The sequence below is a fragment of the Jaculus jaculus genome, chromosome 1 (assembly GCF_020740685.1).
Source record: "Jaculus jaculus isolate mJacJac1 chromosome 1, mJacJac1.mat.Y.cur, whole genome shotgun sequence".
Taxonomy (NCBI): Eukaryota; Metazoa; Chordata; class Mammalia; order Rodentia; family Dipodidae; genus Jaculus; species Jaculus jaculus.
In genome coordinates this window covers 187,006,986-187,023,756 of record NC_059102.1, presented here as the reverse complement: position 1 = coordinate 187,023,756, position 16,771 = coordinate 187,006,986, and the positions used below count along the sequence as shown (strand labels likewise).

Here is a 16,771-nt window from a genome sequence, read left to right as displayed (position 1 = left end):
GGGCTCCGGCGGGCGCGGGGCAGGCGGAGGTCGGCGCCCCCCACACCCCAACCTTCACCCACCCTGGAAACCTCTGGCCAGCGTCAGTCTGCGCTCCTCACCCTCCGCTGCTTCCCCCGCCAGGCTGCTGGACCCCAGCCCGCGGCCTCGGTGCTCTTCTCCCGGCACGAAGCTGCCCCTGGGCTCGGGGTCGCCGGCGGGCTGTCCCCCCGGGCCGCAGCCCCCTCCCCGGATGCCTGGGTCCCCGGGGATCCGCGCCTCTTCCCGGCGCGCTGATAACATCTGCTTCCCGCCGCTCTCGCTGGGGGCTGACTTTTGCAACTTAAGGCTGCTCGTTCGGGTTTTTAAGTCCTTGAAAACTTACAGCAGTCCTTTGGGAGATTTTTTTTTTTTTGTCCTCGGCCTGTCCTGGAGGGAGCTGGCCGAGAGGGAGGCACTTGGGTGCGATTCCTACTCCCAGAGCCGCCCGGCCGCTGCCCTCTGGCTCAGCCCAGCACAAGTCCCCTGCCCGCGGCTGCTCACCACACCTGGCTCCGGAGCGTGTCTGCGGCGAGTGGCCGCGCCACCCTGCGGGGTCCTGGGTACCTGTGCTCCACCGGGCGCAGAGGGGCGCACCCTGGCGCTCCCCCCCCCCCCGCTCCGATTTGCGGAGAACAGCTGTTAATGCTACCTCCCAAATCTCCTCGCCCCTCTCTCCTGGCCATCCACATGCACATTGCTTTTTGCTTGAGGTGGGGACCGTGGTGGTGCAGCAACTGACTTAAATGCCAGTCACTTGCCATGAATGGTCCCATTTTCATATTCTACTCAAGAGTTTTCATTGCAGCATTCCGTCGTCCAATGCTTTGGGTGATAATTTTGCTACATTTTCTGAATGGGAATTTGGACAGGCAGTTCAGAAATCTGTTTCAGTTTGTCCACCACTGCTGTGAAGGCTGATACGGTTTCATCTGTTTCCCAGCAAATCTTAGCTATTGCCTTTATAGAATTTGTCAGTCTTCAGCCACCACCCCCCTTTTTTGGTCGATAATATTAAATTGGCTTATTTTTAAGTCAGGGAAGAAACACATGTACTTAGCATTGGAATGTTTACCCCATGGGTCACTCAGTCACTCAAGCCATGGTATAAAGTGGTTTAAAAATTGGGAAAGGAACTTGGTTGGATTTAAAAGTAGTTTTATGTAGAGGAAACCTTCAATTGCTTCTGGTTAGCTTCTCCTATGACTTGAGGACCTTATTAAAGCAGCTAATAACCACTCTTCAGAGCTGAAGAAAATATGTCCTTTATCGCTTTTAATAATTTCTGTTTATTGCTAGAAAAAAATATATATGTATATATATATATATATATATATTGTGTGTGTGTGTATAACTTGACAGTTAATCCTATACAGTATTGTTCTACATATCTTTAGGCATTAATTCTGAATTGTCTAAAAAGCTTGTTTTGTTTTTCACTGTTGACTTTGGAGTTTAGAAGCCACATTCCAAAGCAAAGCTACACTATGGGGAGGAAACACTTTTGTGTACTTTTTGGTTCTTGGCTCCTCTGTGAACTTTTCTCCCAGATAACAACATTCATTTTTCTCTCCCTCCCCCTCTCCCCATGGCTCCAGAGCAAAGTCTGAAATGGATGTTACATGAATCACTTTAAGGGCTACATTCAGCTATGAACGTTTTGAAGCGTTTTACTCACTAAATAGATCAAGATGGATGAATCTGCCCTGTTGGATCTCTTGGAGTGTCCTGTGTGTCTAGAACGCCTGGATGCTTCTGCCAAGGTCTTACCTTGCCAGCATACATTCTGCAAGCGGTGTTTGCTGGGGATCGTGGGTTCCCGGAATGAACTCCGATGTCCCGAGTGCAGGACTCTCGTTGGCTCTGGTGTGGAAGAGCTTCCCAGTAACATCCTACTGGTCAGACTTCTGGATGGCATCAAACAGAGGCCTTGGAAACCTGGCCCTGGTGGCAGCAATGGGGCCAACTGCACAAATGTGTTAAGGGCTCAGGGCAGCACTGTGGCTAATTGTAATGCAAAAGATCTGCAGAGCTCCCAGGGAGGACAGCAGCCTCGGGTGCAAGCCTGGAGCCCCCCAGTGAGGGTGAGTAGCCTGTACTGGCAGCTGGGTGAAAAAAGGTAGAGATCACCACATTTTCTCTGTATTCTTTTTCTAAATCAGATCATTGCTTTAGAAGCCACACCTAGTGGAGCAGATAGGAGATTGTATCCCAAGGTCTTTTTTTTTCTTTCTTCTCTTGGAATGAGATTGTATTTAAATACTAAATTTCTTATTTTAAAATTTCCCTTCTGGCAGTCTCTATTGACTTATAAGATATACCTTGAGCAACAGATACATTCAGTGAAATAGCAGTTTTTACACCTGTGTTAAAATGAAAATTGAGTATGGTCTTGCCTTTTGAATGGAATTAGGGGTATCATAATCATGTAAGGTTGTAGGCATATGCATAATATGTTGTGAATATATGTGTGAGTAAATCATAAGAAATCAAGCCTTAATTGTTTTGTTACTTAGGATCATTGTTGGTTTTATGAATGCACAACATAGAATTTATTGGTTGGAGGAATTTTTCACAAATCATGGCCACAGGTAGCAGTTTCATTGCCATAGCAACAGAATGTTACAGGACCACACTCAAACATCTAGCTTTATGTTAGGCTTTATAGGGAGTGAAATGAAAGCTTCCCATCAAAATGATTTTTCTTCATCTGACCTGAAATATAACGTTGGGCAGAAGTTGAATATTCGTACTGTTACTACACCTTAATTTCTGGGAGGCAGGGAATTCCATAAATACTGATTATTCACCACAGGATGTCTTCCTGATAAGATGTGCTTTTGTTGTTTTTCATAAAAAATGAGGAGTAGTCATAGCCATCAGTTCCATTTTTGTTGGAAAAAGCAATTTTGATAATTGGTCAAACATTTGGTCTTTGGCAACTGGCCAAATAGATTTTACAGTTTGATTTTAAAGAACAGTTAAGCTGGTTGAGAATTTTTATTTTCAAATATTCATAGTCAAAATTTAAAACTGACTTCTTTCACTTAATAAAGAACTCCTTGGGATGGTGTTAGTGTGAATTTACAGATCCGCATCAGACAGCTGTGAAACAGTAGTACTTCTCTTACGTCCTTCTCTAGCTCATCCCTTACAAATGACAGAGCATAGACAGATGTGGAGACCTCACCAGAGGCAAGATTTGTAAGGCATTTTAGTCAGAAAATTGTTTGGATTACTAAAAAACAATTTAATCACGAGGCCGTCAGCTTTCTATATATGCATTTAAAGATAAGGGAGGGGCTAGAGAGGTGGCTCAATGGTTAAAGGCATTTTCTTGCAAAAACTGCTGGCTAAGTGTTAGTTCATTTGCAGTAGCAGTTGGTCCTGTCATGCACATACTTTTCTTTCTCTCTCTCAAATACATAAATGAAAAGCTTGTTTTTAAAAAATAGGGAAATTGGGCTAGGAAGGCTTTCTCTTTTATTTTATTTTCTTTTTATTTATTCATGTGTGTGTGTGTGTGTGTGTGTGTGTGTGTGAGAGAGAGAGAGAGAGAGAGAGAGAGAGAGAGAGAGAAAGAGAATGAGATTCAGAAGGGTACAGAGAAAGAGAAAGAGAATGAGATTCAGAATGGGTACACCAAGGCCTCTTGCCATTGCTCACAAACTCCAGATGCATGTGCCACTTTGTGCATCTGGCTTTAGGGGGTGTACTGTGGAACTGAGCCCTGGGCCAGCTGGCTTTGCAAGCAAGTGCCTTTAAGTGCTTCGCTATCTCCCTAGCTCTTCTTTTGTTTATTTATTTATTTATTGTTAATTTTTATTTATTTATTTGAAAGCGACTGGCAGAGAGAGAAAGAGGCAGATAGAGAATGGGTGCACCAGGGCCTCCAGCAACTGCAAATGAACTCCAGATGCCTGCGCCACCTTGTGCATCTGGCTTATATGGGTCCTGGGGCATCGAGCCTCGAACCGGGGTCCTTTGGCTTCTCAGGCAAGTGCTTAACCACTAAGTCATCTCTCCAGCTCTCTTTTTTTTTTCTTTTTTGTTTGAGACAAGGTTTTATTTTAGTCCAGGCTGGCTTCAAAGTTGTGGCAACCTCCTGTTTTTGCCCCAAAAATGTAAACGTTGGGATTATAACTGTGAATCACCACGCTTGTTTGGATGACTTTCTTATTTGGAGTGTCCCTGTGAAATTGACCTGCTGGTTTGCCTTTTTTTATGGAGTTTGCAGGTATCTTGGTTAATACATATGGGCTCATGAATATTTTACTCTCAGAACCAGTGGTCAGGTTAATAATTTCTGAGACATGGACCAGGTCTGTTTACCCTAATGAAGGGGCAGATTTGCATCTTTGGAGAGGTTTTGTTTCCTGTTAATTATACCAGGGAAAGCCTATGTAGCTTGTGGCTATGAATAGAGGTGTCTTAGTTGTTGACACAGGGCCTTACCTGTTGAGAGGAATGCAGTGAATGTTTGATCACTGATAAAAAGGAATTTAAGGAGAAGCTGTAGTGTTCAAGTTGGTACTCATTGGATTTTAAGTATTCTTTAAGCATAGAAATCGATTGTTTAATACTGCTTAGATGACTGCTCTTTTATCCACACTGCTAAGCTCCCAAAACTGAGCAAGTGAAGACTTTGTTTGGTGTTTGGTGATTTTGATCATGTTAATATTCTTTTTCTGGCCTGTTTTCTTTTCTTTTTTTTTGGCATGTAAAAAAAATTACTTGCAAAAAAGCTCAACTGAATGAGACCTTGGATAGCTTGGATAAAATATAAATGTGTTCAGATCCCCAGTACCCATGTAAAAACTGGGCCGGCCATCCCCAGCATGGTGGGAGCCGCAGGGGTGGGAGAGTGGGGGTGGGTGGTGCTGGTGGATTACTGATCAGATAGGAACAAGCAGCAGAAATGTCGGTTACTTTGTAGGGGGTGGGGATGAAGCAACAGGGGAAAAGTGCTCAGTAGTGTGAATTGAAGCAAATGAGGTTTCCTTACTAAAAATCAGCCCTCGTTAAAATCTGGTTCACCATTAACAGTTACTAATATCTCTTACTCCCAAGTATTTGTAGCTCACGTAGTAGGGCGTGCACCCGAAAGGTAAATGTGTCTCTGGAACACAAACCTTTTATGTTCTAATTCTTTTGTGTAAGAAATTGGCAACATACAGCCACATGGAGCTTGTAATGCACTCATTAGGACACTTACCTGAAGTGACTATAATAAATCCCAAACATGCATCCTTTTTGCTTAGATGTTCTGACACAGCCAAGTGGGGCGTTGCGCCTGTTTCCACATGTGCAAAGCTCAAAGTGATAACACGTGCAATGCTGCTGCAGTTTACTAGTTATGCTCAACCGTACATTGGGACCATGTGGCTTCCTCATGCATCTAGCTGAGGGAGATTGAATGTTATCGTAGAGTCAAACATTTCCAGTGTGTGACACAAAGCTTATTCCCAGGGTTTTAGTGTTTCCTGCCTAATATGAGGAAGAAAAAAAAAAAAGGGTTGGAGTCATCATGAGCTCTGCCAGGTCCTTCTTTGAAGTAAAGAATTCCTGTTGGTTTTTAGCCAAAGTCAAGTAGCACATTTCGCCACAGCGAGAGAGAAGGCTGTCCATATGTTTCAAAGGCCAAGCATGCTCTTGTAGAAGATATAGCTGTCTAATCTTCTGTACATTATGTAATTTGTGCATATATGCATATATATGAATGATGTCAAAAGTATGCTTAAGTAGTTCCAGTAGAATTGTACCCTAACAGAATAAATTTCTACTTTCTTTAATAGCTTTTGCATATATATGTGTGGGTGTGGGTGCATGTATGTATGTATGTACATTTGTATGTGTGCACAATGGCAGGTATCTTCCTCCATCCTCTCCACCTTATTTTTTGAGACAGAGTCTCACACATTTGGGTAGACAGGCCAGCCAGCTAGTCTTAGGGGTCATCCTGTCTGTCTGTCTTCTCCATGCTGAGATTACAGGTGTGTGCTGCCTTGCCCAGCTTTTACACAGATGCTGGGGTGTGAACTCAGGTCCTCAGGCTTGCTTGGCAAACACTACCCACTGAACCCTCTCCCCGCCTCCCTGATTTCTGCTTTCCATAGAGCATTGGATTTACATGTTTAAAAATTTAAAAAATATTTAATTAGTTAATTTATTTTGAGAGAGAGAGAGAGAGAGAGAGAGAGGGAGGGAGAGAGAATGTCAGAGAGAATGGGCACACCAGGGTCTCCAGCCATTGCAAATGAACTCCAGACATATGAACCACCATGTGCATCTGGTTTACATGGGTACTGGGAAATTGAACCTGGGTTCTTAGGCTTCCAGGCAAACCCTTTAACCACTAAGCCATCTCTCCAGCTCTTACTTACTTATTTATTTATTTATTTATTTATTTATTTTCTTTTTGAGATGGTCTTGCTATGTAGTCCAGGCTGGCCATGAACTTGAGGTCATCATACCTTAGCCTGCCGAGTGCTGGGATTTCAGATGTGTGCTGTCACAGGACTCCTCCACTGGTTTATTATTTGTGCATGTGTCTGTCTGTCTAGATACCATTACTTAATGATTTTATGCTGCCTTCACCCTCAAGTGAACTTATTTTGCAAAAATAGATCATGTGACCACTGTTTTACTAATTTGTCCTTCATTTATTCTTCTTCAGTAAGTATTTATAGCACTTATTTAGTGTCAGCTGCTGGGTGGATGGATGGGCAAGCCAGGTCGAGATTCTGCTGCGTTTCTGTGTGTGTGCTCAGGCGCTCAGGCTCATAGGAGAGATGATTAATAGCACCGTAGCCATGCAGGTTTATCCTTCATTGTGATAAGTTCTGTCACCGAGTGATAGGGGAGAGGATGGGAGAAGGACCCTGTGGTTAGTGTGAAAGTCAGTGTGCTTGTGTATGTGGTCCTGAGGCAGAGGTGTTGGAGCTGAGATCTTAATGGAAAAATGATTATTAGGTGAATGGAGGCTGTGCAGGGGAGGGGCAAAAGGGAAGCACATTCCCTAAACCTTGGCCTATAGAGGTGGAGTGGGTCCAAAGAAGACCTGCCAGAAGGCGAGTGTAAATGACACAAGTCCTGGGGGTAGTGACTTGAGATTGGGCCTTAAGTGTGAAGCCGTACAAGGAAGGTATCCAGGGCCACCACAAGGGCCACATGGGGTTAAGGCCAGATACTCTGAATTTGGAATTTGAAAGACGAGTTATTGGGATTGAGATGACCAATAAGGGTTTAGAAGAGATAGAGGATTGGAGGGTGAGATCAAAGACTGAGATAGAGAAGAAAGGGAAGTGTAGACCCAGGCACATAGGTCAAATTTCCTTTCATGCAGACTCCAAGTATGCTCTCATTTCCTCATAGCCATAGTGACACCTCCTCCTTTTCCCATTGCTGCCTGCTATAGGATGGATTTGTGCCGCTCAGAATTCCTCTTGTTGAAGCATTAACCCCAAGTACCTCAGAATGAGGCTGGTTTGGAGATGGGGCCCTTAAAGGAGTGGTTGAAATGATTAAATAGGGTCACGTATACAGACCTTAATCTAGTATGACTCCAAGTAATCCAGTGTGTTCTCAAGGAAGTGGCGAGCCAGTCTGAGAGAGACAGGAGGAAGACCAGGTGAAGACACGCAGAGACGATGGCCATGTGCAGCCCCAGGAGCGAGGCATGGGGAAAAATCCAACCTCCTCACACTCAACCTTGGACTTGAACTGTGAGGAAACGAGCTGCTGTTGTTGAAGCAGTTCTGTGTGCGGTATTTTGTTCCAGCAGTGACCAGGCACCTACTTTGAAAGGTCAACCCTTGAGTGATGCCTTGGTCTAATGACAATCCATTCATGTTTGTTTCTCCCAGAGACTTTTCATGGTCTAACCCATATATATATATATTTTGTTGTTGTTGTTGTTTTGTTTTTTTGAGGTAGGATTTCACTCTATCCCAGGCTGACCTGGAATTCACTATGTAGTCTCAGGGTGGCCTTGAACTCACAATGCTCCTCCTACCTCTGCCTCCCAAGTGCTGGGATTAAAGGCGTGTGCTACCATGCTCAGTTTCAACCTCATCTTTTTATTTCTGCAGTGGAGTACAGTCCCTATACCCTCCACTGTCTAAGTTGTCTGGTATAATTTCAGAAAACTGGAGAATCAAACCTTAGGCTTCACAGGTATGTGCCTTAACTGCTAAGCCATCTCTTCAGCCTGGTGTTGGCTTTTTTCTAAGGCAATACAAATAGTGACAGTAATTAAGGAGAAGGGCACTCCTGAGAGTGGGAGTGGGCTAGTGTGCTGGAAAAGACATATATGGAACCTTATGCCTTGCATACTTGCTGAGTTTAATACATTGTTCAATCCTTTCATGTTGGTACACATAGATCATTAAAAAACACAATTATTCACATATATATATATATGTATATATATATGTATATATATATATGACATACACGCACATTAAAATAACACATATTATAAGCGTATCTACCATTCTTGAATTACCATGCTTCATTCTTTTAAAATGACAATATTTCTAGTAAAAAAATTAAAAGTAATGTGTGCTCATAGTAAGAAATTTAGTAGCAGGAAAGGAAAGTAAAGAAGAAAATCAAGGCTTCCAGTCTTTGTATACCTAATCCAAGGGCTAACTGCTGTGAAGACTCCTTATTTCTTCCAGAAGAAAAACTTAATAGAAATGGGATCATTTGATACATGTTATTCTGAAATTTGAGGTTGTCTAGTTAATGATATAACTTGGCAAGCTTTCCATTTCTTCTTAACGTGATTTTTTGGGGGGAGAGTTTCAAGGTAGGGTCTCACTGTAGCCCAGACTGACCTGGAATTCACTCTGTTGTGTCAAGCTGGCCTTGAACTCACAGTGAGTGCATGCCACCATGCCTGGCTTCTTACAGTGATTTTCTTTCTTTTTTTTTTTCGAGGTAGGGTCTCACTGTAGCCCAGGCTGACCTGGAATTCACTCTGTATTCTCAGGCTGGCCTTGAACTCATGGCGATCCTCCTACCTCTGTCTCTGGAGTGTTAGAATTAAAGGCATGCGTCACCATGCCCAGCTCTTACAGTGATTTTTAATAAAGCATTTTGTAATTTTGTATCTTATTCTCATTTGTAGATGTTAGACTTGTTTATTTATTTTTTTTCCCCGAGGTAGGGTTTCACACTAGCGCAGGCTGACCTGGAACTTGTTCTGTAGCCTCAAATTCACAGTGATTCTCCTACCAAAGCCTCCCTAGTGCTGGGATTAGGGTCTAAGCAGCCATACCTGGCAAGCCGGAAGGTAGTCAGCGGTGAGGCTGGGCTCCCCTACGTCTGTCTGACCTCACATCCTTCCTTTCCATACCTAACACACTACTTGACTGCACCTGTTTTCCATGGGACTTTATGCTGCTCTCAGCAGGGGAAGCTTTGCTCAACTGGTCAGGTTGGGGTTCTTTTTTCATTGCCCTTGCTCCCTGTGAGTGTCTTAGTTTTTGTGAATAAAAAGGGTAGGCTGGGGGTCAGGGCAAATCTAGCTCCATTACAGTGAGACCAGGAAATGACTCTGCTTGGCTTTCTGTGTGAGAGGGGTGAATTGTAAAGGGCAGAATTTGTGGCCTGTGGTCCCAACATTGTCATTAGTTGGACTTCATTTTTTCCGCATAAAGCTGCCAAAACCCAAGGAATCTATGTGAACTCCGTGGAGGTGGCTGAAGGTGAAGGAAGGTGTCATCAGTTACTTGGTTGTTACTGTGAGCCACTGAGCAGAAGCACTTTACTGAAGGACAGGGCTTACTGTGGCTTGCAGTTTTGAAGAGATACTTCCATCATGGTGGGGGAGGCCTAGAGGCAGGAGCAGGAAGCCGAGAGCAAACAGGCAGTGGGGCTGGGCTGTGAATCCTCAAGGCTCCTCCCAGTGACCCAGTCCTTCAGCAGGGCAGCGCCTCCTAAAGGGTCCACCACCACTGACTGGTGTCTTGTTAAGTGTTCAAACTCATGAGCCAGTGGGGAGTATTCGACATTCAAACTGTCAACAGAAGGGGAGGCTGAGCTGGGCTCACTGTTTCTTTAGAGCCGAGTGTGGCGCAGCATACTCCGGGGGCTTGCCAATGCATGAGGAAGAACTGAGGCAGGAGTGCGCGCCACTCTTTAGGGGTCCTTAGCTGGACATTTTCTTCACATTTTATGTATGCTTAACCCATTTGTGTGTGTGTGTGTGTGTGTGAGTGTGTGTGTGTGCTGTTTCCCCACATTCAAAATAGTGACGGTGCTCGCTCTGCCTGTTAATAGGTTATATCACAGATAAACACAAGAGTCAAAGTACAAATGCCTTGAAGATTGTAAAACCTATGTATTATGGATGTATTATTGCTGGTGTCATTATAAAAAAAAAATATTGGGCTGGAGAGATGGCTTAGCAGTTAAGGCGCTTGCCTATGAAGCCTAAGGATCCAGGTTTAATTCCCAGGACCCATGCAAACCAGATTCACAAAGTGGCACATGCATTTGAAATTTGTTTGCTGTGGCTAGAGGCCCTGGCACACCCACTCTCTCTACTTCTGCCTCTTTCTACCTCTCTCAAGTAAATAAGTAAATATAAAAAAATTAAGAGGTAATTATTTTCTTCACCGGGACATATAATTCTATTTTGGTTGCTACAGACCCAAATCATTGAAAGGAAATTATCATGAAAGGGCTGTAGGGCTTGGCTGTGGAGAAACCCAGATCAGAGGACATGATGGACTCAGGCATGTGCTCACACTTGTGGGAAACAGCTTGTTGAGCGTCCATTCTCTGGTAGCCCCTGAGGTGGTTCATTTTTTCTCACAGTCCTCAGCTTAACGATGGAGACACATTCTGAGAAATGTATTGCTGAGTGATTTTATCATTGTGAGGGCCTCATAGAAGTAGCTATTGATGCAATCCAGAAAACATGTGAATGACAGTAAACTCTAAAATGATAAAAATATATTAAGCACACAAACCATTATCAATCATTTGTTATCATTATGTATTGTATATAATAGTATAATAGCACTGGAAAATGCTTTGCAGGGTGCCAGGGAAGTGGGAAGAAAAGGTATTAACATTCCTAACTAGCAGCTGGACCCTGCAAGGTACACAACTGGCCAGCCAGGCAAGATGTATCTGATGCAATAGTGGCATGTCAGTTATTGGGGCAACTCACTGCTCTCTGATTGGATCTGAGGCCTGTCCCATGGGAGGGAACTCATACCTGGTACTGAAAGCCTAGTCCAGAGTCTGTATCTGGGAAGGTCATATGCACTAGGAGGAAGCTGCTACTGCTGTTTGGCCAAATGGATATATTGTGTCCATCCAATTGCCCTCTAAATACTTGTTTATGCCCATATCTTAATGCTGCCCTTACTTTCTGTTAGAGAAGTTTCTCTTTTAGATGGCGGTGACCACTAGGGAAGACTCACTCAAAACTCGTCACAGCATTGAGAAGAAGTAATAGTTGAGTGCTGGAGACTGAGATATCTCTATCTATTGCAATCTTATGGGCCCACCATTATATTTGTATCCTGACCTTGACTCTAGCATTATTGCATACCATTGTTATTCCAGGCTGCTTTTTAAAAATTTTCTTTCTGGGCTAGAGAGATGGCTTAGTGGTTAAGGTATTTGCTTGCAAAGCCTAAGGACCCAGGTTTGATTCCCCAGTACCAAGGTAAACCAGATGCACAAGGTGATGCCTGTGTCTGGAATTCATTTGCAGTGGCTCGAGGCCCTGGCATGCCCATTCTTTCTCTCTCAAATAAGGTAAAAAAAAAAATAATTAATTTTTAAAATGAATTTTTTTCCTCTTCAGGTGACTTAAGGAGGGAAAGGAGAGAAAAACTGATTGGTTGTTGCTGGGTGTGTAGGGAAAGGGGAGTAAGGAATGAGAGGACCTTGGCCAGATGGCTCTTCTGTTCTTGGAAAGGCCACCTCTGTCCCACTTCTTAGTCTCCAGGACTCATCTCCATCCCCCACTTTCACCATCCCTGGAGAGTGGTTACCTGTTGTTTGCTTACCTTCCTCCCATCCACCTGTATGCTGCCCTCCCTGGCAACTGTGGTGTGCCTTTGGCTGATGGCATAGGGGAAGTGGGACCAGGATGAGTGGGAAGGACCATAGGACTGGTGCTTTTTCTCAGCGCTTTCCCACATTATACTTTTTGCCCCATCATTATTAGTTAATGGTCACAGAGGTGGGAACAAAATCAAATGAGAGGTCAAAATAGAAAAGGCACAGGAGTGGGTGCAGTCTGTCAGCTTCTGCGTTTAGTTTTTTCATGGTCTGTAGTCTCTTCCTTGAAGTCCTGTTTCCGCCTTCCCCTTTCATATGCCTCCATTCCCTAACTCTCACTTCTACCCGGAAGCATGCCTGTTTGCCCGCACCCTCCATTTAGTAATTCATCCTTTCTCCACTCTCTTGCTTAGTATGGCTTAAGTAAACACATGGCAATATGTGAAAAATCTTTTTATTTAATGTCAGAAAGAAAATGATTTTATAATGTGGTGGCCCATGCTTTTAATCTCTGGAGGCTGAGGGAGGAGGATCACTGTTGAGTTTGAGGCCATCCTGGGCTACAGAACAAATTTAAGGCTCTCATGGGTTACAGAAAGACTTTTTTTTTTTTTTTTTTTTTTGTGGTAGGGTCCCACTGTAGCTCAGGCTGACCTGGAATTCACTATGTATGGCCTTGAACTCAAGATGATCCTACTATCTCTGCCTCCCAAGTGTTGGGATTAGAGGTGTGAACCACCATGCCCGGCTCACAGAACGATTTTTAAAAAATTTTTCTTTATTTGAGAGAGAGAGAGAAAGAGAGACCAAGAGGCAGATAGAGACAGCTGTAGAGAGAATGGGTGCTCCAGGGTCTCCAGCCACTGCAGAGAAATTCCAGACACATGTACCACCTTGTGCAGTTGGCTTATGTGGGTCCTGGGTAATTGGACCTGACTGAATCCTTTGGCTTTGCAGCCAAGTGCCTGAACTGCTAAGCCATCTCTGTACCCCAGAGTGGGATTCTTTATAAGGATCCTTAATGGCATAGCAACCTAGTGCACCTAATCCTGTGAGGCATATCTTCTGCTAGGTGCACATAGCAGCACGGCGGTGGAAGTCACATAGTAGGCGAGCCTCATCCACGTGGCAGATTTATGCTCGAAATATGACCAACAGCAGCAGATGAGAAGGTCAGCAGGACAGGCTCATTTACATCACGGCCTCATTTAGTGAGGTATACTTATGGTAGAAATACTACATGTGGAGAGCTGCTTTGTTAGAGACTCCACTGAGCCCCAGCCACCCTGTTTCTTGGGTCCCTAATCCTTTCCAGTCAATGCCTAGTCAAGAGGGTGGTGACAGTTGCTTCATGAGTGGTGACATATGGGTAGCTGTAAACACAGCCATTTTAAAGATAGATGTGTGAGTGGGCTTCTTGGGGGTAGCTGGGAAGGGACTGGAGGCGCCACTTGAGCTGGTGGATGGCAGCAGCTCAGTCGTGGATTATTTGCACTGTGAACCGTGGGGAAATGGAGCAGCAGAAGGATTTTTTTTTTTTTTAATTTAAAAATTTTTTTTTTTTTGTTATTTTTATTTATTTATTTGAGAGTGACAGAGAAGAGGCAGGTAGAGAGAATGAGCGCTCCAGGGCTTCCAGCCACTGCAAACGAACTCCAGATGTGTGCATCCCCTTGTGCATCTGGCTAACATGGGTCCTGGGGAATCAAGCCTCGAACCAGGGTCCTTAGGCTTCACAGGCAAGCACTTAACCGCTAAGCCATCTCTCCAGCCCTAGCAGAAGGATTTTTAAGTTACATTAAACATAGTGTAGCAAGGCAAAGGCTGTTAAGTTTGAACAATAGTCTGTTAACCTAAGGAAATAAATTCCTTAAATGTATTACTTTTTAAATAAAGAAATCCTTGAAATACTACATTTTAACTGTCCATAATTCAGAAAATTAATAAAAGTGGTTTTATTTTTCAATATAAAATTACGGTTTGCTGTACGAAGCTCCAAATGTAGTTGTTTTTTTTAAATTGTTGTTTTGAGATTAGGTCTTACTAGATAGCCAGAACTGGCCTTGAACTTGTAGCAGTACTCATATGCTCTTGCCTCCAGTCTTCCATGAGGTGGGCTGTGATTATAGGAGCGAGACCCCGCACAGTCCCGATTCTAGTTCTAATTTAGATGGTGTATGCCTGTAGCAATAGAGAAGTGATAGAATGAAAACGTACGTGTGGCACGCATAACCCTAGCGTTCGTGTACGCCTCCTGGAAGTATTGCTTGACCATTAATGATTGGAAGTTGAACATCAGATGTGTGATGAGGACAATTAATTCCCGAAGGAATAAAAATATTCTTTCATTTTTTTAATTATTTATTTATTTATTTGAGAGCAACAGATAGAGAGAAAGAGGCAGAGAGGGAGAGAGGATAGTGGGCGGGCCAGGGCCTCCAGCCTCTGCAAACGAACTCCAGATGCGTTCGCCCCTTTGTGCATCTGGCTAACGTGGGTCCTGGGGAACCGAGCCTCAAACCGGGGTCCTTAGGCTTCACAGGCAAGTGCTTAACTGCTAAGCCATCTCTCCAGCCCTATTCTTTCATTTTTAAGTGCACAAGCCTGCATTTTAAATATCTTTATTTATTTATTTTGGTTTTTCGAGGTAGGGTCTCTGGCTCAGGCTGCCCTGGAAATCACTCAGGGTGGCCTTGAACTCTCGGCGATCCTCCTACTTCTGCCTCCTGAGTGCTGGGATTACAGGCATGTGCCACCACGCCCAGCTAAATATCTTTACGTTTTAGACTTTGCAGCTTGAGCTGCCCTAGAACTCCCCAGCTGGCATTGAACTGACTATCCTCCTGCTTCAACCTCCCAGGTAGGATTGCATATACCAAGTCTGCTTAATATTTTTTTAAAAATATAAAACACAGTTTAAATAGTAATATATTTGATAAAATTAGATATTAAACCTTCAATTTCCATTTTCTCAGCCTATTTTAGATGGCATTTAGTTAATAGACCTGGGTCCTTTGGCTGTGCAGGCAAGTACCTTAACTGCTAAGCTGTCTCTCCAGCCTTGACTATGTACTTTTTTAAGCCAGTGTTTTCTCTTTGGTGTGTTATAGTTTTCTTTTTCATCAGATAAGGCTTATTTGATGGGCTAGAGAGATAGCTCAGTGGTTAAGGCCTTAATTGTAAATCCTAATGACCTGGGCTCGATTCCCAGTACCCATGTGAAGTCAGATGAACTGTAGTTTGTTTGCAGTGGCTGGAAGCCTTGGTTTGCCCATTCTCTCTGTCTGTCTTTCTCCTGTCTATCTCTTTCTGCTTGCAAATAAATAAAATAGTTTTAAGAAATGAGGCTTGGCCGGGCATGGTAGTGCATGCCTTTAATCCTAGCACTCAGGAAGCAGAGGTAGGAGGATCACTGTGAGTTTGAGGCCACCCTGAGACTACATAGTGAATTAGTGAATTCCAGATCTGCCTGGGCTAGACCCTACCTTGAAAAACCAAAAAAAAAAAAAAAAAAAAAAAAAAAAAGAGAGAGAGAGAGGCTTGGACAACAGATAACCTCCAATTCCCATGGGGATAACTTGTAACTCCAATGAGGAAGGGCTTCCTTTGGGAAGGGGACAGGGATGAGGGAAAAGATGGTACCAACATGTGATGTTTCCATACTAAGTATGCTGATAATTAATAAAACAAAAATTTAAAAAGACGAGGTTTGGGTTGGAGAGATGGCTTAGTGGTTAAGGTGCTTGCCTGTGAAGCCTCAGGACTCATGTTTGATTCTCCAGGTCCCATGTAAGCCATATGCACAAGGTGAGGCAAGCTCACAAGGTTGCATATGCAAACAAGGTGGATCATGCATCTAGAGTTTGAAAACAGTGGCTGGAGGCCCTGGTGCACCAATTCTCTCTCTTACTCTCTCTTACATTAAACATATGAGGCTTACTTGCTATCAGAGTTCTTTTGTAGCTATGAATAATGAACGTAATTATCTTGGAAAAAGACAACTTTGAAGTTGAACATTTATTTTAAAAATTTATTCCTTGTTTTTTAAATTAGCCTATAAAGTAATGGATTTTAATATGACATCTCCATACATGCATATCATGTACTTTACTTGGGCTTGTCCTCAGCTTTTCTTGTTCCCCCTCAGCCTTCACATTGGTTCCCACCCTCCCCTTAAATAGTCCCCCTACAATTTCACATCATATATACATCATGCGCTTGTGGTGTTTTATATATATATGTATATATATAATTTTTTTTAAATTTAGAATAAAATCCTATCTCAGTATTTTAGAAACCATGTGTTCCTTACGGTCATCCATGGACAGTAGTAGCCAGCCTCTCCAGTCTCCCGAGACACAGTGTGTCTGCCATGGTAACCTTCAAATGAGTAGATAAATGAGGGAATCTTAGGGAACCCGACACAGGATCAAGCTCCATGAGGGGCGCTGTGTGTTTGATAGGCCTTACAACAACCTACCTCTGTTCTGTCTGAGAATTGTCCTCATATAAAATTGTCACACTGAAAATTCAACAGAGAGATCCTGTTATAAAGGCTGTTTTGTTGGGGATTAGGTTTCTAACCCCTGAACTGAACTTAAGGGGTTCATTCCAACCATAGTACCAAGTAACTGAGTCTCTTTGGGGCCAGATGGCCTGATATGGAGAGTTCCAGTGCTGCTGGGAGCGGGGTGACCATGTAATTTATCCTCTGTAGTCAGAC

The 16,771-nt window shown here is 43.5% G+C and overlaps 1 protein-coding gene across 2 annotated transcripts in view; it reads left to right on the top strand.

The window, feature by feature from the left end:
• Sh3rf1 (SH3 domain containing ring finger 1) overlaps positions 1-16,771 on the top strand; it is a 188,926-nt gene that overhangs the window by 99 nt on the left and 172,056 nt on the right. For both annotated transcript variants that reach the window (XM_045153740.1, XM_045153739.1), the window contains exon 2: positions 1,617-2,102. In XM_045153740.1, coding sequence (XP_045009675.1) covers positions 1,710-2,102 — 393 coding nt within the window. In that variant the 5' untranslated portion in view covers positions 1,617-1,709. The remainder of the gene's footprint in view (positions 1-1,616; positions 2,103-16,771) is intronic.